The sequence below is a fragment of the Lepisma saccharinum genome, chromosome 1 (genome assembly GCF_977018435.1).
Source record: "Lepisma saccharinum chromosome 1, izLepSacc3.1, whole genome shotgun sequence".
In the NCBI taxonomy this organism is placed as follows: Eukaryota; Metazoa; Arthropoda; class Insecta; order Zygentoma; family Lepismatidae; genus Lepisma; species Lepisma saccharinum.
Genome location: NC_139229.1, coordinates 28363487 through 28388341, shown reverse-complemented (window position 1 = coordinate 28388341; position 24855 = coordinate 28363487). Strand labels below are relative to the sequence as shown.

The window sequence follows — 24855 nt, the reverse complement described above, 5'->3', positions numbered from 1 at the left end:
GTTCTGTCACTTTCTTTGTTTTAATAATTTTCTCTTTCCTTCTTTGTTTGTTTCCCTGCTTCTCTACTCACTTATCTCTCTATCTTTATTTTTCGTCTATTTCTGTGGCATTTTTCTCTATTTTTGTCCCTCTCTGTGTGTGATTCTTGGTTTACTGTAAGTTTGTTTGGGAAATCGGTATCATGGCCTTGTTATAAAGGGGTCTCGGGTTATTTTCTCGCGCCTCCTCGAAGTTGTAGTGGTACCGCTCGCTCTCTCTGGTCGGTACTGTGTGTGTGTGTGTATCAATTGTTACGCTTAGCGGCACGATTAAATCAGGTGACGTATACAGATGGGCAAAGGCCCTATTTACATTTCCCTATACACACCAAGAGATAAAACGGAACGCAGTCAGGCGCCAGCTGGAGATAAGGCTCTTCCGGTTCCCAGTAACTTTACCTGTTGTGTCCTGGCAACCCTGCAGGAGCAGCCATGTTGGCCGTGTCGGTTGTGGCAACAGCGTTTCGCGTGTGCCCGTTTCCGAACGTCTGAGTAGTGTGCGTTGTTGTTATTATTTTTGTAATTCGCCTCAACGGAACAACGAGATGGCCTAGCCCGATGCAACCAAGCAACACCAATCTCCGAAGAATGGTCGGTGCGTGTTTCGAAGGACCGTGGCAGCGGACGCGTGTGCGTAGCGCGTGTGTTTGACAACGCGGCCTGGAGGAGCCGTCAAAGGACGATCTACAGTGCCGGCGAGGAGACAGCTGGTTGGAGGAGGAAGGTTTTGTTTTCTGGTTCGAATCCTTCAGGAGGGTCGTTCTTGTGGTCTACTTCATCGCTTGGATGTTGGGTGTCTTCAAGAAACGCTGGAAGCCTAAAAGGTACGTACATTCCTCAATTCTCCCCCACTGCAAGAACCAAGTGTCTTGACAGATGGACACTGGGTGAAACAAATAAAGTCTCCCTCCTTGTAAAACTTAATCTGGTCATTCCGAAGTTTGGGAAAGTTTCTCCTAAGAAATTCAAAGGTTATTGCGAAACGTACATAGTAATAATGCTTTTCTACGCGCTGATAACTAGAGAGATTTCGTAACGTTGGGCCCAAAGGTGGACCCAATCTTACGTGGGTCTAATTCGGTGGGCCATGCTACAATGATTATTTTTTTTTTACTCCCACCCTTGCTGTCCCCAGGATTTTCGAAAGGGAGGGGTTACATATGCATTTTTTAGTGGTCAATCCACATTTTGGCATCTTTTCCTGCACTTGACTTTCTTTTTTTAAAACTGGGCCAAGGGGGGTTGACCCCACACCTCCCCCTCTGAGCACGCCACCGTTCCTTCCGCTTCCTTTTTTCTTTCATTTTCTTAATCTTGCTGTCTTCCTCTGTTTCTGTCAGTATTATTTTTCTCTCTCTCTCTCTCTTCATCCTTCTCTGTTTCTGTCACTAATCTTTCTATTTTTCAGACTTCTCTCTCTCTCTCTCTCTCTCTCTCTCTCTCTCTCTCTCTCGCTCTCTTCCCTACTCTCTTTCTTTCACTATTATTTCCTTCCTTTGCTATCTCTCTCTCTCTCTCTCTCTCTCTCTCTCTCTGTCACTTCTCTTTCTTTCAGTCTTTCTCTCTGTTTCTGCCACTTCTCTTTTAGTTTCTCATTTTAGGGCAGGTTAAGAATGTCAATAAGTAATCATAATGTAAAATCAACCTCATAATCGAAAATGATTTATGTTGGAGATCTTTTCGTGGCGTGATCAAACAATGAACTTTATGCATCGAGTTGAATGGTGACATCTATTTTCACGAGGTGACGCGCCAGATGAGGTATAGGGGAAACTTCATTACTTGAAAAATCTTCAATGGGAACAAGGATCGAGTAACACCTTGTATGTTTTCTTTCTCCCCTTACCTCTGGGTTTCCCCATACATGTGGGGATTTACCTGGTCAAGTAGCCATTTATGTATATTTTTTCGGGGCATCATCAGGTGCCTGGGCTTGCTCAGTGTCAATGACTTTCCGATGAATTAACACTACTCAAAGATTTGCATTGCCCTAATAACATGAAGATGCGGCTATACATAACGTAAGAGGTAATTTTTTTGGTTTATTTTTCCTTGCTTTCCCGCCACTTTTGGCTAATCGCGAAGATGAATATCAGTGATGATGATATGCAATTAATGAAGGGACGCTCACAAAGAACACCCATGCCCAGGCCGGGATTCGAACCCAGGTCCCCTGGTGTCGCAGCGTGGTGTGCTAACCAATTCGCCATGGAGGTCATAATGTAGCTATTAGTATTATATTTTGTGAGAAAAGGAACGTCTCCAATATGGCCTAGGACTTTCTTTGAATGCTCTCGAGTACAGTCTATGACCAGAGGTACCCGGTTCAAAATCCCGGCCTTTCATCACATCATCACTCATCCTCATTTTAGCCAATAGCCAAAAGTGGTAGATAAGCGAAGTAAAATAGACTACATCAATCTATCGAGTACAGGCTCGTAGCCAGAATTTATTTTTGGGGGGCCTCATCCCTTATCAGCACGGGCATCGCCAGAAATATTTATAGAGGGGGTTCAGGCCTTGGATAAAACTTGATTAGTACAAATAATAATAACAATAATAATTATTGTTATTTTACAATAGTAACTATTATAAGTTATTAAAAATATACCAATTTCAATCCAAATTTATTGTTATTATTTATTACATAAATTGAGAGACTTTTCTACTCGATCCACCGTGTCAGTGAATATCTAACACAATTGTTGTCCATTATTTTTCTTACATTTTGTACAGTTAGTGTACTGAAAATCGTAGTCATTGTATTTTGTTATTAACTTTTACACGATCGTTCAAATAAAGGCTTTAACAGTTAGTACTAAATTTTACTCATAAAGTTTATATTCTCTGACCTCTCACAAAGAAAACTATAAGATTTGGAAGCTGTGGATCGATTTATTCTTTGGATTAAATGGAAGAATATAAAAACATAACACGGTTCCCCTATTATACACGGAACCTTTTTTCGATGTAATGCAGTTTTTACTGTGGTTATAACTTTTTTCTGTTATTAACAATAAAAATAATATTTAGATTAGATATTCGTAGGATTTGTGGGGGGGGGGGCTTCAGCCCTCTTAGCCCTCCCTCTGGCTACGTGCCTGATCGAGTACAGTCTCGCCTCCGAAAGTTGTAGGTTTAGACCCTTCGCCAAGTAACTGACGTTCCACTGTGTGTGTGTTTGTGTGTGTGCATTCCATCCCCGCACTCGGAAGCGACGCTAAATAAACAATGCATAACAACAAGTACTTGCACATTGAGCTTTCACAAACGTTTCATAACGCGGAGGAGCGTGAGGTAGACAACAGTTTACGCACCATTTTGGTGTCGACGAGGCAAACAGAGCGGTGCTCGGAATGAAAAGCTTTGACCTAGATGCGACGAGCGGAAACATTAGTCACGCTGTTCCCTTATGCGCTTGTTTTGCATAATGTGTTTATTCTCTGCGTAGCGGTGTGGTCAATAGAGAAATGAATGAGATGATTCTGGTGGGTAGCACGGTACGTTCGTAATCGAGAGGTTACCGATTCTATAACTCCTATTTGCCCTTTCCCTCCTCCCACGTAAATTGTCTCACTTGCAGTTCCCCATCAAGAAGGATCTTGGTCCATCTACATGCTGGCTTCCGTTGGGAAGTGGTTAGCACAGGGCGCTACGTTCGAATACCCACCTGGACGGGGGTATTCTTTGTGAGTGTCCCTTCATCAATTTCATTTCATCATTACTTATTACTAGGGCTCGGATAATTATGCATATTGCATATGCAAATGCATTTTTAAGGATTTTTAACTAAAAATGCATATTTGTATGAAAATAAGTTGATATTGTGCATATTTTTTTACCCACAACCAACACCGAGCATATACTGTATTTATTTTTCTTCTCCTCGCTTCTCTTTTCTTTATCTTTTCTCTGTCTTTCTTCTTTAAACAAGTTCAAACAAGTTACAACTTCAGAAAAGTATCAAAATTATAGAAGACGTTAAAGAGACCCTCGTCCAGGTTGAAGATCCTGTGTATGTACAGAAATTGGATGCAGTATTGAAAAAGAACAGTGGGTATGCAACAATGGTGAAAGTTTGCAAAGAAAGTTCTGCATACAAATGGACAACGTATGGATGATCTGGAACTTCATGTGTTTTGTTGCCCTAAAATACAGTCCACTTGTATCTTGCGAAGTGGAACGTGTGTTTTCTGAATATAAGACTCTAGCTGAAAACAGAAGGAGTTTCAAGTTCGAAAATTTGAGACATCATGTTGTTATCAAATGCATGTTTCGTTTAACGCAGAACCGTATTAATTGAAAAAATCTGTGTAGCGAATGAGCATTCAGAATAATGCATGTAATCTTTCATAGTTTGTAATATACAGCATTTATAAATTAAACGGGTTTTTAAAGTCCATATTTTACAATTTTTTAGTGCATATTTTGCGTTTTTTTTAGTGCATAACTATCGGAGCCTTACTCATTATTATAAGTATGTATATATTAAGCATAAATCTACTTTGGTATTGTCAAAACCTTGCCTTCCAATAAGTTCGAAGGAAATAAATAACATTCGATTATACAAGAAATGCTAAACAAGTGTATTCTCATTATTTAATTTTAGTACTTGGTAAATCTTTTGGGGAAGGGGGTCCGGACCCCCTGAACCCTCCCCCTAAATACATCTAGTTCGCCAGAATGTGGTTTCACACTTTATAGTCGCTTGTATTTTCTAGAAATTCCAGACTTTAAGAAATTATGAATAACACTGCGTCTGAGCTTTGAAAACGGGTGCAGTTAAATCTTCGGCCTTACCAGTGTTATACACCTGGGAAATCAAACAGGATTTCTTTGTTCTGTTCTCCACGTACTGCCAATATTTGTCAAGGAGATCACCGATTAGGAAATCGACGTCATACTTCATTCTTCGAGGTTGCTATCTAAACCGTACCAGGAATGCAAATATCAGTCTTTTGATAACACAGCTACACAAACAAGCCTTTTAATTCTGATTCATCGGTAGGAGAGATTGCGGAACAACAGTGGCGTGCTCAGTGCGGATGGCGGGGGGTTGTAATCCTCTCCTCTTCATACGTTTTCATCGGTAGAACGTTTAATTCAAGGATAAGAAATGACATAAGGAAATATAAGGACGTGGGAAGGAGAGAGAATAATCGATGAAGCTGATGAGCCAAGAGAGAAGGGAGGAAGGAATGAGGAAAACTGATCCAGATAAATCAAGGAGAAGGAGCTGGAGAAGTTGAGGGGACGATAGAATGTGTTGAAATATTTCAAATCCCGGATGTAACACAGAATTCCTCAGAACTACTGAGTAACTTAGGACTAAATCAGAAATTAGGAAATGAAGTTTGCTTTATATGAACAAGGCGGTCGATGAATTGCAGACATTCATTGAATGCTCTCGAGTAGTCTCTCTCGCCAGAGTTCCTGGGTTCAAATCCAGGCCTGGACATGAGTTCATTGTGAGTGTCCCTTCATAAATTTCACCGTCTCATCACTCATTCTCATCTTAGCGGTTAAGCAAGAATTCAGAAAAGCGAAATAAAATATACCAAACTAATCTACAGAGCACAGTCTTGCTTCTGTAGATTCTAGGTTCAACTCTCTGCCAAGTTACCGTCGTTCCACTAGGATTCCTCTCTCTCCCTCCTTACTTGGATTCGTTCTTTCTCTTCCACTCCTCCAACTTTTCTTTCTTTTTCCTCCGCTTCTCTATATCCTTCTTTCCACTTTCCCTCTCTATCTTCCTTTGTTTATCTTTTTCCCTAAAACTTTATTTTTCCGCCTTTTCTTTCCGTCTTTTCCCTCTTTCTTCCTCTGCCTTATCTTTCTTTCCACTTCCCCTTGTCTTTCTGTATTTTCTGATCCTCTTTCCTTATTTTGTGTTTTGTTACATTCTCCCCTGCCTCCTTCTTTTCTGTCTGTTTCTTTCCCTCTTTCTACCTCTGCCTTATTTATATTTGCACTTCCCCTTGTGTTTCTGTTTTTCCTGTTTCTCTTTCTGTTTCCTAATTTTGTTTGTTTTATTCTCTCTTTTGTTACCTTCTACCTTGCCTCATTCTTTTCTTTCTGTTTCTTCCCCCTTTCTACCTCTGCCTTATCTTACCTTCAACTTTCCCTTGTTCTCTCTCTCTTTCATGTTTGTCTCTTTCTTCGTCTGTTTTCCTCATTTTGTTTCTTTTATCCTGTCATTCTTTCTTTGTCTATTTGGTTACCTTCTATCTTTCTTGCCCCAGTCTTCTCTTTCTGTATCTGTGTACCTGGGGTTTAAGGGGTGACCTTTCTGAAGTCACCAAAATGTCACTTTCTCTTGCACGTACACTAATGAGGCTCTGGTGTCTGGACTCACAGCCTCTGTGGGACTCGTGTTCGTGTCCTGTCCATGTACCTTTGTGATTGTTCTTTCACAAGTTTCATCTTATCACATTTCATGCTCATTTTCGCGATAACCAAAAAAGTGGCAGAATAGCGTTCTACAATAAAGCCAATGAATTAATCTGTATACCTCTGTTGTGTATGTTCATGATTCTTATTCCACAATAGATATTTAAAAAAATTGTGTGTGTGTGTGTGTATGCAGGAAGATAAGCTAAGATTATTGCACGGGGGACAAGAGCCCATCTCACCTATCTAATGACGACTTTCTTTCCCTGGGTTCGAATCGAAAACCCCTGGTTTCGTAGCACGTTGCTTCACGTTGCTGCAGTCTTCTGAAACTGGTTGCAAGACGATCTGGACTTTGCTGAAGACGACAGCAATCTCGACATGTGAAAGCGACGCACCTAATCGCTACAGACTCAGTGCCTCATGCTCTTTGGTGTGCGTGCGAGGAGGGAATACGTGTTGTCCCTGACCACATAGTGTTGCACAAAAGATCACACGACACCAAGGGAACGGATGCTAGATCAGCTTCTTGGGCAAACATTTCTCCTCCAAGACAATGGAACATTGTTGCTGGAGTTGATGCGTAATTGTTTAGGAGGACGGTAGCTTTGTCTTTAGCATTGGGGCGAGGTCAGTTAGAGGAAGAGACTTGGGGCTGCGTGCGGTGACCCACAGGGAGAGGGTCAAGGAATACCCCGAAATAATTTTTTTAAAAAATGCTTACTTGTCATTATTTTTTTTGTCGTTTGTATTGCTTTCCCTTTCTTCTATACATTTTCGCTTCTTTCTTCTGGCCGCTCCCCGTGGCGGAGTGGTTAGCACATTACGCTACGACGCGAGGAGTTCCGGGTTGGAATCCCGGCCTGGGCATGGATGTTTGTGAGTGTCCATTCATCAATACTCATCCCATCTTCGCAAATTAGCCAAAAGTGGCACAAAAAGCGAAGTAAAATAAATCAAATCAATCAATCACTATATATATTTCTTGTTGATTATTCTTTTACTACCTTTTTCTTCCGTTTTCTTTTCTGCTTACTCCTATTTTGTCTTTTTCCTCACTCGATCTTTTTTTATCTTCTCCTTTCTCTAATTTGTGTTATTTCTCTCTCTCTTTCATTGTTTTCTGCTATTTCGCATTGTTTGTCTCACTTTGTCTTGTTCCTTTTCCCTCTTATCATTCAGTGTACCGTGGCAATGGTACAATGGCAATGTACCCATCCGTTCCAGCCATGGACCCTGTTTTTGCAAATTAATACTCTAATCTCTAAAACATGGAAGTCAGCTTGGTTCCTGTTTACAGTACTATATATTGTTTATATAAAACACTCCCAAGTGTTGCTTAGAATTGATTCTCGGTGAGGTTAGGTATGGTTAAAGTCCTGATTCGAACGCCAGTCCGGTATCTTTGACATAGTTCGAGAGGCAGTCGACCAGACGCGTATTTGATTTCGAGCCAGCACCTGTTTTTCTGAGAAGCCCTGTTGTCACTTCTACTTGCAGCGTTTAGATATCCAACGCCAATTGCGACGGCGTCACACTCCCAAGGACTCCACGTTGTACATGTACATATAGCGTAACACAACTAGCAAGGATAACCGCAACCTTATGTTATGAAATCTCTAAAGAAACTAAATTGGCAACATCCCATTTACTCCACGTGGACTTGACAAGTACTGTCAGTTCCTAAAACATACCCTATTGGTGGGAAACGTTTGACGAGAGAATTTACTGGGCTCCACGTGGACTTGACATATGGTTGTCAGAGGGAAACTGATCTTTCGGAACTTTCTTTGAAGCAAAGTGGCGTTCGAATCATGACTCGAACTTTACCCGACCTAAATTCGGCCGTCCCAACTGTAACTTGTGGATCCGCCACTGATGGACGAGTTGAATTAAAATATTGTTGGCTGCAGGATGGAACACCTTGTGCGTCCACAATCGTGCAGAGGTTCAACACGTTTGTTACCACGACAACCCGTGATATTTTGTGGATTGCCTTCGTTGCGGTGAAGAATAGAGATGGCTTGCTCCAAGCTCTTTCGAATGTTGTTCCGGCCGTCTGAAAGATTGGCCTGAGAAGCCACGGGGGATAAAGAGGGAAGATATGTGGCGACATGGGGAGACAACTCGCTGGGCGACCGAATCAAGCGAGGGAACGTTTTCGCCCGCTGATGAATGTCCGAAGGCGCGGTCAGCGTGTTGAAACCAAGAACTACGGGGAGAGGCTGGGCAGGCGAAATCCCTCCGAATCAATTTCCTGCCTACCTGCGCTCGGTGGCAGGCTTTGGGAGGGGAACAGCCATTTTGTTGAATGTAATTAGAGTTCGCTGTGGTAACTTATCCTGGGCCGGGTCGTAAATTAAACTCCTCCCTCTCCTACTCGGCACTTTAATGTGAGGGGTTGGGGTGGGTCACCCTTCGGTCCAGGTTGTACGTTTCCAGGGTATCAGCGCTCAGGGTGAGGGGGATTACGATGCAAGAGAGGGGGAGATGCGTATCCTGAATTGAAGGCAAAAGTTTGGTTTTGTGTGGGGATTGGGTAACTTCGCGCCCGTACACACACACACACACACACACACACACACACACACACACACACACACACATACATACATACACTCACTCTCTCTCTCTTTCTCTCTCACTCACTCACTCACACACAAGAACAAAGATAGATATAAATTAAGGGGAAATGAACGCTCTCCCCCTCTCCGAGAAGGAATGAATAGAACAGAAAGAATTGCACTACTTTATACGCCTCTAGGAACCGCGGCGAGCTCCGTGGCTAAGTGGTTAGTGCAACGTGCTACGACGCCAGAGGTTCGGATCCCACTTTGAACTGTAGGTTCAGTCCCACTTAGCCAATCTGTGCATAAAGTGGACTTAAAACACCAATTCAAGCCAGAGGTCCTGGTTTCGAATCCCGGCTGATAAATGGATGTTTGTGTTCTTCTGAACTTGAAAAAATAGAGAATTGAGTAAGAGAGAAAGAGAATGACGAGGGGGGGGGGGGGAACTACCGCTTATGGATTTTCCTTTCTCGACCTCCACATCACCTCTATATGTGCTTTCGCCGTTTGCATTACACCGATCTGCCCTCCCTCCCCCCGCCTTTTGTGTGCTTGGATCTTTTCCATGAGAAGGATTTTACAGCCTCTCCTATTCCACGGCATTCGAAAGAATCACTGTTTGACCGTAGAACACGTGCCTAGCTCGAACGAACGAATCCAAATACGAAAGGTGGGGTGGGTAGAAACATGCGCGAGACCGCGCTGTCGTTTTGATGTAGTGTTTTCGTTCGTTTGCATTCGGTTGTTCATTAACGCTCGCCTTTTTTTTCCACCACAGTGACGTCACTACGTTTGAAACTTCAATGTCACATCAGCAGCGGACAATTTTCTCGGAACCTGCTTCCCCGTCTGCGTTCCAACCGCAGGCGTCCCCTAATTCACGAATGGACTCGTCCAGTTGTCGCATGCACACTTGTGTCCACAGTCGCGAGGATGGCCTGTAACTTTCTAAGTATTACCACCCTCTGTGGCGCGTTGTTACGTGCCAAGCCAAGAAAGAACCCAGGAAGTTGGAAACACTGATAAACCATGGGCCTAATTTATCTATTCACCTATTCATAGAGCTTCAGATAAAGCTCGTAGCAGCCATTTTAAAACCAATCAGTATTAAAAACACACTTCCTAACATATTCGCTGTGACGTGTAGCTCGAACGTAAACGTCTTTCCGCATTCCAGAAAGCGAAGAGCTCGGTGGAAACGTTGAGATAAAACAGTCCCGCTCTCTACTTGGAGACAGTTCGAGAGGCTTTTTATCTTGTTAAGGTTTGGCCAGTGAACTGGGATGCAAACCAACAACATGACTCAGCAAGCAAACAGGGCTCTTCCATTGTTGGGAAAATTACCAGTTTGTAAATTTGCCTGTTTTGTCTAATCTCTTGATTGTTATAAAGAGAAGAAAGAATAAACAAGGGCATATTTCAGCCAGAGGTGTCTCCGGCTGTTCTAGTGCAAACGAGTGAAAGAAAAACCAAACATATAAGGCGAGAAACTTCAGATACAAAAGAAAGAATAAGGGAAAAGAGTTGGTAACGATGCTCGGGACTGCTTTGAGGGTATTAGCCTCAATGTCTTGCTTTCTTCAGCGCGAAATTTGAAATTATGTACGTCTCTAAATAAAACATTATGTATATCTAAGACTAATGTTACTATAGTTACGATTGATACCTCGCTTTGCTCAGAATCGATTAGTCTGTAATGTTTGCAAAAAGAAGGAATTATAACTCAGTTATTAGAAGAAGGAGAAGGTGTAAATTTTAAAAAAATCCTCATATAGACCGAGAAAATGCATATTTTAAATTCCTGCGACTTTCACCACCTCAATACAAACACATACTCCAGAACTATTTGAGCCACAGTGTTCCCAAATTCAACTTTAAACTTACGTCACGTACTGAGATATACTTAGACCACGTTTATCTGTGCTTAGACTATACCCCATTGGATGTTTACGCAAATATCTGGATGGAACATCATATATCTTGTGACATTTAAGGACTAAGTAACATACATTCATTTTATAAAGTAAACCCTGGAGAGAACAGTTGATGTATAGGGGAAGGAGGAAAAGGTACATAGGGAAATGGAAAAATGCTATAAAGAGAGAGTAACTCACCAGAAAAGTTAGTAAATTATACAAAACTATATAATTGATAAGATAATATGATAAAACGAGTGGAATGTTTTGGAAGATTATTTACGTTAAAATTCTGTGCGTATAGCGCACAGGCTGACCTCCGTGGGGGAGCGTGGGGGAGTGGGCCTCCCCGATGGCGCAGTGAAGTGCCGTTGCCTTGTAATCAAGGAGTCCCGGGTTCGATACCCGGTGGAGGCACATAGTGGTTCGGATCCCACTTTAAGCCGTAGGTCCAGTCCCGATTAGCCTTACTGTACATAAAGTGGACTTAAAACAAGAAATCAATCAATCAACCGTAGGGGAGTGGGTAGCACAGCGCGCTACTATGTCAGGTGTCCCGGGTTGGAATCCCGACCTGGGCACGAGTATTCTTTGTGAATGTTCCTTCATCAAATTCATCATATCGTCACTCATCCTCGTCGTCGCGATAGCCAGAAGTGGCAGAAAAGCGAGGCCAAATAGCAAAAATCAAATCAAATCAGGCCATAGGCGGTTGCAAATTATGAAAAGAATTACTAACTAAGCAGGATAGAAAGCTTGTAGGAGGCGAGATATACAGGATTAAGTAATAAAATGGAACTGTAGAGATTAAAGAAAATGAGAATAATGGACAATGTAATAAACAAAATTGAAAATGTCGATGGAGATGGAAAAATAAAGATGAACAACGAAGAAGAGAAGCGAGGGAATAGCGGAACGAATACTTTTGAAGAAGAGAAGAAAATTAGAAATTGAAAGGAGAAGTGGTAATAAATGGAGCTTAATGCACGCAGAAGGGAAGAAAAATGGCGTCTTGTTCCGAACGATAAAAGTCTGCAATGAGGAGCTACGAAGAATATGAAGAGGACCAATCAAGGAGGAAGGACAGTCCCCCAGCCAATTGAATGGAAGATGTGAAAAGGAAGCAAGCTGTCTCCGCTTTGTCTCATCCGCAGCATTTTAAAATAAACGCGTATGACATAATAGCGCTTTGTTGCCCGACCCTGTGGCCGAGTGGTTAGCACATCGCGCTGCGACGCCAAGGGTCCCGGGTTCGAATCCCGGTCGGGCTTGGTTGTTTGTGAATGTCCATTCATCAATTTCATCATTTCATCACTCATCCCCATCTTCGCAAATTAGCCAAGAGGCACAAAACGCGAAGTAAAATAAAAGTAAATCAAACAAACAAACAAACAATAATAGCGCTTTGCATCGTTACCTTTGACACTTCGATAATCTCAAGCGCATTGACGTCCCATCAGGAAGGAATTTAACCAATATTGACACAGCTTGTACAAACGATCAACGTCATCAGCGCTCATTGCATTATGCGGATCGCGGTGTATACACGGCAAACATGTTTTCGCCACGAAAAGCAATTACACCGCATTAGAAGTCTTGTTCCCCCCCTCATTGTCTCGCTTTCAAATGAAACGTGCGGCGTTCTGGGAGGGGGCTGGGGGCTCCCTCCTAATACTTCCGGGACGTTCGTATCGAACCGCTCTTAATTGCTGTATTCTGACAGTGTTTCCCTGGGAAGATAAAAATGCATCTTGAGTGTTTTATTTGATCAGAACATTGAACCCCTTTGCCTTACTGTCGGTCACTTCAATGACCATTGTGATCAAACAGTCCGTAATGGTAACGTCGTCGCCTTGTAATCAAGGGTTCCCGGGTTCGGTACCCGGTGGAGGCACATAGTGGTTCGGCACGTATCTAGAAATATATTTCGGGGGTGTCCGAACCTCAATAATAATAATAACAACAATAATATAAATGTATAAATTAAAATAATTAAGCAATAATTCAATCAAATATTAATTAAATTATGTACATTTATTAATTTTGCATATTTATTGTTACATGTATACATGCTATAAGAATATAGATATAACGTCATATATTTATTATCCAGCTTGCATTTACTTAAGATAGCCAAAATTTTCATAAAAACAAGGAAATGAAGGTAAATAAATAAAGAATGAAATATTTATCGAATAATATAAAAAAAAACTATGTTAGTTAGATCTAGTTGACAAAAAGTAAATCAGTAGTAGTGTGCATACATCTCGTTTGGCACTGTCTTTCAAAGAAGTATGATCCAAATAATAATAATAAAGAAATACATAGCCTAATTATATAACCCTCGCCTTACAAAGTTCATAGCGAATAAATAACCATTGATTATAATACAATCGAGTACAATATTGTACTGATAATATTATTTGATTTTAGTATTGAATAAGTGTTTCGGGGGGGTCCGGACCCCCCTAAATACATCCTTGCAAGTTCGGATCCCACTTTTAAGCTATAGGTCCAGTCCCGATTAGCCTATCTGTACATAATAATACCCAGTGACTCGACAGCCCTGGGAGGGCCTTGGCCTATCTCCCGTCTGCCAATCTCCCTCCCACAATCCTACCTAGAGGTGTGGAGATCTTCAACCACTAATGGGGTGACGTGAGGTCAGCACGTCGAACCCTCAACCGTTATAGAAAAGTTCCGAGACCGGTTACGCTACTCACTCGTACCCCACTTTCCTCACCATGATGGGTCCCACCGGTCCTATACACAGGCCGAGAACCCATAGACTGAACTCAGGCGGACTCGAACCCATGCCGTCGCGCAGTCGGAGTCCAAAGCACATCGCCTTAGACCGCACGGCCACAGAGGAGGACTCTATCTGTACATAGTGGACTTTTTTTTTATATATATATATATATTTATAAATAAAACATGTATTACGAATTTGCGGAAACGTGAAAGGCCTTTTAAGGCCAGCGTCGTATAAAGTGGGTACCTAAAGGAAACTCTGGGGGTAAAGGCGGCCAGGGGCGTGGTGCTGATCAAATCACCCCCAGCCACGCCTTCATGGCTTGGTGCAAAGCACAGGGGAGCACTTTACTTTGGAAAGAAGAGTTTACAGGATTCTTGTTGGGAAACCTGATGGTAAGAGACCAGTAAGAAGACCAATCCGAAGATGGAGAGATAATGTTGAGATGGACCTGAAGGAAATTGGTAGGGTTGGTAAAGAGTTTATAGATCTTGCTCAAGATAGGGACATGTAACCGTGAACTTTCAGGTTGAAGAATGCTAGAGAGTTAGTTAGTTAGTGAAAGGTCATTTAAACCGAAATCGGGACCCTATGTAATTTTGAAAATGGCATCTGTGGCACTTCAGAAAACTTGTAAGATATGTATCACTGTATATTTTCTATTCAGATGCAATGAAAATACTACTGGACCCTTAAAATGTTTAGTTACGTCAGTCTTTTCGTACATTCTAAAATCGGAAAACTATTCAGATAGATTCAATAAATGAGATACCATAAAATTTATAATTTATATCTTTGTCGACTGCATCTCTCCATGCAACTGGATGACGCCTACTTTCATCGACCTTTCCTAAGTCTTCTGATACCTTTGTAACGTATTTGATTTCCCTAAGATATTGTATCTAGGTACGAAAATTTACACGATTGTTTTTATGTGGAGAAGGGGAAAACTAATTGCAAGTGAAATGTAGTGTTGTAAAAAAGTTGTACTAAATTTTACAATAACATATTTTGGAGATAATTACACTTGATTTATTTTATTTAGCGTCGCTTTTCTGTCACTTTTGGCTAATAGCGACGACATTGAAGAGATAATGACGGTATGTAATGCTTTTCTAGAGAACCGTGTGAAACTTCAGCAAAAAGGCATTCAGCAAAGAAGTATGTACTGATCGCGGCCCAACAGACGGCTGACCTTTGTGCTACATAGCTCCATCTGTCCAGTGTCCACCAATCATCTTCGGGGGTGTGCGTCGCTCGATGAGTGTCAACAACCTCAGTTGCGAAGAAAAAGCTGTAGGGGTAACATCGCTGTCGCGTTGCAACGTTGCCAAGCGTACTACTTCTATTTTTGTCAGTTTTTATTAGTTGTACAGTGTTTGGATTGATTGATTGATTGATTTAGTTTATTTTACTTCGCGTTTTGTGCCTCTTGCCTAATTTGCGAAGTTGGGGATGAGTGATGAAATGATGAAATTGATGAATGGACATTCACAAACAACCAAGCCCGAGCGGGATTCGAACCAGGGACCCTTGGCGTCGCATCGCGAAGTGCTAACCACTCTGCCACAGGGTCCGGCTACAGTGTTTGGATGTTTTGTGTACTAATTTTTGTGTTTTGTGTACTACGAGGGTCACTATTTATATTTTGAGCCTTGGCAACACTGATTGAAGTTAGGCGCGATTTGACGTTTGCACGGAATCGCCTGGCATTATTGACCATAACGTACTTCAAATGTTTTGTCAATAGCTTCATTTGTGTTGTTTATGTTGCCTTGGAGATTGCGCGAAAACAATAAAATGGAATTAACTCGTGAACATTTTCGTGCGATGATTTTTTATGATTTTCGACGTGGATTATCAAGACAAGAGTGCATCGATCAACTTACTTCCACATTTGGTGATGAAGCCCCATCCTTTTTCACTGTGAAACGCTGGTATAACGAATTTAATCTAGGCCGCCATTCGCTCACCGACGAGATTCGCTAAGGTCGTCCAAAATCAGTTGTTGTTCAAGAAAACATTGATGCTGTGCAAAACCTAATACTGCAAGATCGTCATGTGACATACTGTGAGATTGAGGCAACCATAGGCATTAGTTCCACCAGCATATATAAAATATTACATGATCATTTAGCTGTAAGAAAGGTATGTTCTCGTTGGATCCCACACAATTTGACAAAAACTCAAAAAGACGCTCGCGTCAATTGGTGCAAACAAATGCTCAATAAATACAATCGTGGTACTTCAAAAGACGTATATAAGATTGTAACAGGTGACGAATCATGGATATATGCATATGAGCCGGAACGTAAACAGCAGTCGACTGTATGGGTGTTTCAAGATGAACCCAATCCAACAAAAGTTGTTCGCTCGAAGCACATCGAAACAAATGGTCGCCTGTTTTTTCTGGAAAACTGGTCATGTGGCAACTGTGCCTTTAGAGGAACATAGAACGGTCAACTCTGAATGGTACACAACAATTTGTTTGCCAGAGGTCTTCGGTCAAATACAGAAAACAAACAAACGCCGTCGGATCATTCTTCATCAAGACAGTGCCAGCTGTCACACATCTCGTCTAACAACCGACTTTATGAACAGTCAAAATATCGAATTGATGGGTCATTCGCCGTACAGTCCTGATTTGGCACCCAATGCAGTGCCTTTTTTTGCATTTACCGCACACCGTATTGAGCACCTTCATTTACTGACGTCACGATAAATGTTCCCGTTTTTAGGTTAAGCATGTTAAGTTTCGGGCTCTGCATAAATAATACATTTTTCGTCAACTATCGAAAAAGTACACTGTAATTATGCTAAGAGCCTTAAACCTTACAACAAATCAATACGCGCTGACGTTAGTAGACGAAAGTGCTCAATACGGTTTGCAATATGTGAGACCCTTTTTCATTGGACCACCATTGGTTTCGATTTCAAAATGGTGGATGGGACCAGTTCTGGTCATGTTGTTTCAATAGCTTTTCCACCTTCCTTCGCAAGCCTGCATGTAGTCGCCTGCGTCCGGTTCACAGGCGGTCTTACGGACCGTGAAAAAGTGCGCATGTTAGTTTTGTACATCGCGAATCTCAAGGCTACAAGTGCGCCTAAGGCAGTGTTTCCACAATATCAGATCAGAATTTCCCTTTTGAGGTACAAAATTTTCCCTTTTCATCTAAAATTCCCTCTCTATTAGAAAAAATTGAGATCAGCCGTTACAAAACTTCAGCATTATTATTATTAAGTAACCCATAGAAGGCATCAGCTGTAAGAAATATTAGGACTGACTGAAAGAACAAAGATAAAATAAAATTAAGAATATTAATATAACATTGCATACTTTGCGATGTATCTTACATATAACATACGGAAGTTTACGAGAAAATTTCTCGTATATTTGAACGGTTACTTTACAATGGTTTAACTAGTTGTGTTGTTGCTATAATTTTAAAAATTTATTAACGGTAAGATATTTTTCCCAGGTCAAATTTTTACCCATTTGATTGATTGATTTGGTTATTTCACGTCACTTTTCTGTAACTTTTGGCTATTCGCGACGATCATGATGAGTGATGATATTATGAAATTGATGAAGGGACACTCACAAAGAACACTCATCCCCAGTCCGGGATTCGATCCGCCACCCCTGACGTCATAGCGCGCTGTGCTTGCCACGGAGGTCGGTTACAAATTGTTATTATTAATGTTGTTACTATTGTTATGGTTGCAAAATTTTGATGCAATTTTTATTCTTTTCATGGAGTTTCCCCTCCCCCCCCCCTTTCATCTAAAATTTGGACTGAATTTACCCACAATGAGGGAAGTTTCCCTTCATTGAGGTTCCAGTGGAATGTCAGATTTCTCAAGCACACGTGCAAATATATTCCTAAAGACGTGCAGCGACCAAGACACCGCAGGGAAATGACAAACGTACCCTGCCCAGCCGCTGATTGTTTCCTACCATTCATTCTTTTGTGTTGCGTTCTTAAGTTACTCTCTCGGCCTTCTCTTGGTCACGGATTTTTGCTGATTCCCTTCCCCATCCTCAGCGAGACATGAAAGCGATTCCTTATACGGTCTTGGTCAAGGAGGTTTAATAATTGGACCACCCAAAAACAGTCTCGGAAACCGACGTCCAAAAAAAGCAATGCAAATTTATTGCTCAATACGATTACTTTCCTTTGTTCCTATTAAAGGTCAAATGGCTACATTTGATCCACACCATCGTGGACTTCACCGGTTTGAACGTTGTGAATCTTTAGAAATCTTGGGGATGTAGAGGGGTGATCTTTTCTGAGGACATCCAAATGTCAATCTCTCTTCTACGTTTTACACACTGAACTGTTTTTTGCAGACTAACGAGGCTCTGGCGTCTGGTCTCTCAGCAAATATAAACTTGGGGGGGGGGGGATGCTGTCCATGTGTGTTTGTCCTTTCATCAATTTCATCTTGTCGCTATTCATTCTCATCTTCGCTGCGAAAAGTGGCGAAAACGAATTACTTTCCCCTTCTCTTTTCTCTTCTCTATTTCCCTGTCTCGCAGAATAAGAAAAAGAGAGAAAGATTGATTGATTGATTTGCTTTATTTTACTTCGCTTCTTGTGCCACTTATGGCTAATTTCCGAAGATGGGGATGAGTAATGATATGATGAAATTGATGAATGGACACTCACAAACATCCATCCATGCCCAGGCGGGATTCGAACCCGAGACCCTTGGCGTCGTAGCGCGCGAGAGAGAAAGAAGAAGAGAGAATACAATTACTATTTTTTGCCTCTTTCTTTCTCTCTCTCTCTCTCTCTCTCTCTCTCTTATTTCTTGCAGAGTAAGAAAGAGAGAGGTGAGAGCATCACTTCCTCCTCTCTTTCCCCCTTCTCTCACGATCTATTCTCGATTCAGCATTTTCCGACTCGGGAACTATGGAAATTCCAGTGAAAGCAGTGCGTTTTCAGGAACTGATCCCTAACTAACTAACTAACTCTCTAACCTTCTTAAACCCGAAGGTTCATAGCTGCAGCAACACAGGCCTTCCATCTGTCCCTATCCTGAGCAAGATCTATATACTCTTTTCCATCCCTACCGATTTCCTTTAGGTCCATCTCAACGTTTTCCCTCCATCTTCGTCTTGGCCTTCCTACAGGTCTCTTACCATCAGGTTTCCCAACAAGAATAAACTCCTCTTTCCTCTCCCATTCGTGCCGCATGGCCTGCCCACCTAAGTCTTCTTGATTTAATCATTCTAATAATATCTGGACATGAATACAAATTATGTAGTTCTAAATGATGTAACCTTCTCCACTCACCTGTCTCCTCATCCCTTTTAGGTCCAAATATTTTCCTAAGGATCTTATTTTCAAATACTCTCAATTTATGTTGGTCCCTACCAGTTGGATATTTTAGTGAAATGTCTTCTCAACTCAGGGAGTCCTGCTAATTGCCTGGGGGAGGATGAATTGTCGTTTTGAAAAAAAATGATATTATGCACACCTATATGTTAGGTGTGACCTAACCTAACCTAACCTACTTGCAAAACATCTGCAATATACTCAAAATATATTAGAGGAAGGAAAGGACTCCCCGTAAAGCACAGTACTTTTTCTGCAAATTGATGTAGGTAACATTTCAGGGTATTGTGAAATAACGATAAGAACCTCTCAAAAGCCACTCCCTTACCTCCCCCCCCCCTTCCTTCCCGAGGCAGCGGTTCCTTAGTGGTGAGAATTCAACTTCCAACATTCCACGTGAAAATGTCGGTTCCTGATTTCGGAACTTTCATCATAGTTGAGGCATCACCTCTCTCACAGTGAAGAGGAGAGAGTAATGGGAGAGAGAGAATTACTTTCTCCATCTTTTTCCTTTCTCTTCTTCTTTCTCTCCCTCGTCACACACTCTCTCCTCTCTCTCTCTCAAATCAGAGAGAGAGAGAGAGAGAGAGAGAGAGAGAGAGAGAGAGAGAGAGAGAGAGAGAGTGCAAGGAAGACAAGATAAGACATCGTGCTCCAATAAAGCATCGACCATTGACCGATACATACCGCACGAGATCAACACAGCTGTGCAAGGATCATTCCCGCTACACGGCACTTTTCCTCTCACCACACTTATCGCCTTGCAAGATGAAAGGGACATACCTGAACAATGCGATTTTTCATCTTCGTCGCGGGAGATAACACCGCGCCAAATGCCACGTTACATAATGGTTGTTATTCAAGACATGCCCGTTGGAAATGGTGTGCATAAATAGTGGGACGCATTTCCCTCGCCCACAGGGTACTCGCTCCGAAAAGGAAAGGTGCTGGGTAACTGGTACTCCCACGTCTGGGTTTAATTGCTGGGAAGGTTTATCCCGGCTCTTGATACACATCTCGTGGGTGCACAGAACAGGCTGATGTTTACGTTGAGGGGTCAGTTTAATTTGTTGTTCCACAGTGTGTTCGTTAGATTTTTAGTGGACACCGTTTAAATTTATGCTTGAATGTGTGTATAGTGTTTGTTTTTGCTATGTTACTTCGCTTTTTTGTCTCTTTTCGCTAATCGCGACGATTAAGAACAGTGGGCGATTGGATGAAACAAATGCTCATCAAGAAACCACCCACGCTCAGGTCGGGACTCTGGCGCGATCGTGTTGCTAACCCTATACGCCACCAAGGTATAACTCTCGAGAATATAATGACAAGCGTTATTAGGAGGGAGAGACCGAGAGGTGGGAGGCGCAAATAAGGAATCTGAGAACTTTCCTACACTACGCCTGGGTAAAGAGAGCAAAGAAGTTCAGTGGGGATAGCGAATCATGTGTTCAAAAGGAGGGGGGGGGGCTACTAAATAAATACATAAATGTGAGAAAATTTAGGAACCACTGAGGTAACAGTGCAAGTGTAGTGAAAGAGTTGAAATGAAATAGTGTTTGTGAACTCCCAAGCAGTGTGAATGTGGAAGTAGACTGAGAAGAGGAAGGGTGTAGGAAAATTATACTAAAAATTTTCCATCCTTGTATGGTATGTACAGCTGTAAAGGCTCATACTTGACATAAATTCTATTCTATTCTATAACTCTCTTTATAAACCACAGGCAAGAGACGCTGCGCAGACCCGCCACTCCTGTGCTTTCCTTATGGAGGGGAAGGTGCGCGAAGGATTTTGGCGAGAAGTTCTTTTGTTTGTGGTGGCTCTATATCTCGCTCACACGATCGTTATTCCCTAACCCACTAAGCCAACATGTGTGGCTGAGTGGTTAGCACAGCGCGCTACGACGTTAGGGTTCGAATCCGTGCCTGGGCTTGGATACTTTGTGTGTCCCTTCATCAGTTTCATCGCTCATTCTCATCTTCGCGGTTAGCCAAAATCGGCAGAAGATAAGTAAAATAAACCAAATCAGTCAATCAGTTTTCGTCTCCAGATGCGAGGCTTTCAATTGTAAAAAAACAGTGTTGCCACACTACTTCCCCCCCCCCTCTCTCTATCGCAAACGATACCTTCTGCTGTTAACGTGAACCGCTTGCAGTTCAGTGGGAGACAGGGAATGGGAGACACATTCATTTGCTGCTAACCGGCGGCTACCGGGATTAAAGTTAAGACTAGCCTTGGAACAGGAGCGTCTGCGAAGCCTGAAGTCGAGAGAATAAAATGCAACAGAGAAATCGATCAGGAATTGTAAATACAATTATTCATATCAGTGAGATGATGATGGTGATTCTGGAGTTTGCTACATGATTTCTTGTGAGTTGGCAACCTGACTTCCTATGAGTTGGCAACCTGATTTCCTATGAGTTGGCAACCTGACTTCCTATGAGTTGGCAACCTGACTTCCTATGAGTTGGCAACCTGATTTCCTATGAGTTGGCAACCTGACTTCCTATGAGTTGGCAACCTGACTTCCTATGAGTTGGCAACCTGATTTCTTAGGAGTTGGTAAACTTATTTCTATTCATAGCCTAGGACCACGTGACATAGTGAGATAGCCCAGACGTTGGACTCAATATACGCCACTGCCATGGAACCCGAGCTGTTGTTCCGAGGCGTAATTTTGACAATGCAGAATGCCACCCGTCACCATGGCAACTTGACAAAACGGATGGGTTCTCCTGCACAATAGCCAGATTCCAACCCGGTTCTTCCATCGTTGGGTTGCGTGACTTTTGAAGCACACTGCATTTTCACTCCATCCCTGAAGCATTGAGCAACGAAAGGGGATTCGTGGTTGAGTGCTTTGAGTAAACTTCCGCCGTTCCCGCTTGCTTAGAAAGCGGATCTCTGAGGAACACTTCTTACTGTTTTGAGGAGAAATGTCATTGCTTTCCTAAACGCTGGAAAACGATTCGTTGCTACGGAACCTAACTTGCCTTGATGAGTACTTAAACGTGCTAATCTCTCAACAGATGGCATATTGTACAGTGTCTCTCAAAAGTTTTAGGACAACGACATTTTAAACTAGGCAACCCAATTTACACAAGCCGTTAGTGGGTTGCGTGCAGAGTTAGGCTCAATTTCAGGGTTGCCACGTGCACAATAGATATTTATAAAATATGCGAAAGAAATATAAACAATTATTATTGTATAAAATTATTAAAAATATCACTATTATATCGCAAATGACAAAATTCTAGGTTTTCTAGTATTTCATCGCTGATGAGTCTACAGTAAGGAAAAGAGGTGAGAGGAAAAGAAAGGTTACAAAGGAGAGGAGAAAGTGAAAGCGAAAGGAGAAGAGGAAAAGTAGAGGAGAGAAGAAAGATAGGATAGACGAGGAGAGGAGATGTAGTGAGGAGAATGGAAAAAGATTCGAGGAGAGATGAGGAAAAAAGAACAAAGAGGAGGAAAATGAGAGGAGAGGAGGAGACGAGAAGAGGGAAGTGGAGAGTAGAGTAAAGGAGAGAAAAAGAGAAGAACGAAAAAAGAGAGTGCCGTGGAGTCGGAAATCTAAGACAGGAAAGGAGATAAGAGGAGTGGAGAAGAGTGGGATGGAGATAAGATGCGAGAAAAGTAGGTAAGGCGATATGAGAAAAAAGCAGAACAGAAAGAGGGGAGAGAAGAAGGAGAAGGAACTGGAGAGAAGAGGTAGTTGCAGAAAATATCGTCTGAGCGTCAAGAATGGTTGCATTGGTCAAATAATCGACATGAAACATTCAATAACATTTTGAAATGTATTGGAGAATATATTAGATCGGTGCGAAATGCCTTTTGGCTGAGTTCAGAGCAAATTAAAAGTCTTCCATGTAAGATCTTTGATTTTACCTGCGATTACACCACTAAAAAATGAACTTAATTTTTAATATTTATAAGAATTATTCAATTTTTCTCCACCTCTCGGTTCGTTGAAATTGAGATTTTGTAATTCAATATTTCCCCTCCCCCCATCGTTAATTCCAAACTGAATCATTCCGTTTCACACGGCGTGGACAATGAACACAATAGGATATGTCTAAAACTTTCGAAAATTTTCTGCCACCGGAAGGGTTCGAACCTACGACCATCAGATTGACAATCCTGAACGGTAGCCACTACCCTACAAGCTTTCGCTCCTTAAGCCAGGTAGAAGGAGCTGACCAATGTGAAATGTAGATGTAACTCTCCTGCATGTAACGTGCAAACAAGTATTGTTTGCAACAAAGAAAATGAAAGTAGTACGACTCGGCGAAAACATTTAATGGAGAATTGCACATGGTGAGAACTTTTCATTCGATATTTGCGGAGGTATCCTTGCATTGAACTCAAGTGGGAAAAGGGGTAAAATTAGCATGTCCTGAATTGCCACACATAAAAATAGTTATTTCATTAATATTTGTCAATGTCTTTGAAGCAGTACACAATTATCGTTAGAGTATCATAATTCACGATCTTATATATAAAAATATCCCGTTGAACGTGTGTCAATTCATTTATTTGTTTATTTTTTTTTTATAAATTTCATATGCAGAACAATGTAGCTACTACATACTGCTATTACAAATAATGTTACCATGCTCTTGTTTAATGGAAGGGATTCTTTTTAAGGAACATCCAGTATGGAGGATCGAACGTGGGACCGCAAAGTTTTCAAGAACTCTAACCAATACTACATGTATGCGAACTACACTCTGTCCCACTTATCTCTGGAGCAGGTGAACGAAAAAAAGTATCTGAGCAGCGATGAACACGTGAGAGGAATGGGATTGCGTGGAAGGAGGAAAACCACTGCAGTTACCAGCCTTCCCAGCAGCGTGCACTGATTCGCTCTGTCCACTCGATCCCCTCTCCCCACTTCTCTTCCGCTATGCGCGGCTTTGCTCCAGAGATGCTGGGACAGGGTACAGTTAATTGTTTCTCAAAAGGTATTATCTATGTCTGTATGCCACACATTGAATTCTTACTCACATGGAAAAAAAAATGTCAATTTGTATTCAGGGGTAGTTTCACACTTACAAACTATTTTGGCCTTGATGAGAAGTTTAGTGTAAGTAGGCATTTTGTTTATAATTTTGAAATTGAGGTCGTCTAAGGTTGAAATACTCATATTTCGGGCTTGAACTCGTCATCCAAAGAGGTCGAAGATCGTCCTCTACTTTGTGCCTGACCTTCTTTATTTTTCTATTCATAATTCATCCTCATCGTCGCGATTAGCCAAAGGTAAGATAAGAAAAGTCCTCCTCCGTGACCGTGCGGTCAAAGGAGCTGTGCTTTGGACTCCGATTGCAGGACGGCATGGATTCGAGTCCGCCTATGCTCACTCTCTAGGTTCTCGGCCTGTGTATGGGACCGGTAGAAACCCACCATCGTGAAGAAATTGGGGAACTACGAGTGAGTAGCGTAACCCGGTCTCGGAAATCTCCTATTGGGCATGTTCCTGGGTAAACAAAAAATAATCGATCAGACAATTCGATTATCGAAGGCGATAAAATAACCTCCGGTTGACCAAGTTGCCAATATAAATAAATGGAATACAGATTGTCTTCGAGCTTACATTGTTAAAAAGGAGCGGATACACGTATTACTATCCCAATAATTATTCAATACGGTTTTTTGTATGTCAGGAATTATCACTTAAACTATTGCATGTTGAGCTGGTGCCTACCTAGCCGCTTCTGATGAAATCTACCATTCTTCAGATTCTCTTTAAAATTCGACTCTGGTCACTTGTAACGTGCTGGGTGCAGACACTGTGCATCGAAGCACAGTGTTTTGCGATAAGAAGCGGGCTTGAATAGCGTGAGTGAGTCACT

At 41.8% G+C, this 24855-nt stretch overlaps 1 protein-coding gene across 1 annotated transcript in view; it reads left to right on the top strand.

Moving 5' to 3' along the window:
• Positions 1-491: 491 nt before the first annotated feature.
• LOC145994027 (uncharacterized) overlaps positions 492-24855 on the top strand; it is a 358614-nt gene continuing 334250 nt past the window's right edge. Inside the window, exon 1 of the mRNA XM_083130114.1 lies at positions 492-863. Within this exon, the coding sequence (XP_082986240.1) occupies positions 826-863 (38 nt within the window). The 5' untranslated portion in view covers positions 492-825. The remainder of the gene's footprint in view (positions 864-24855) is intronic.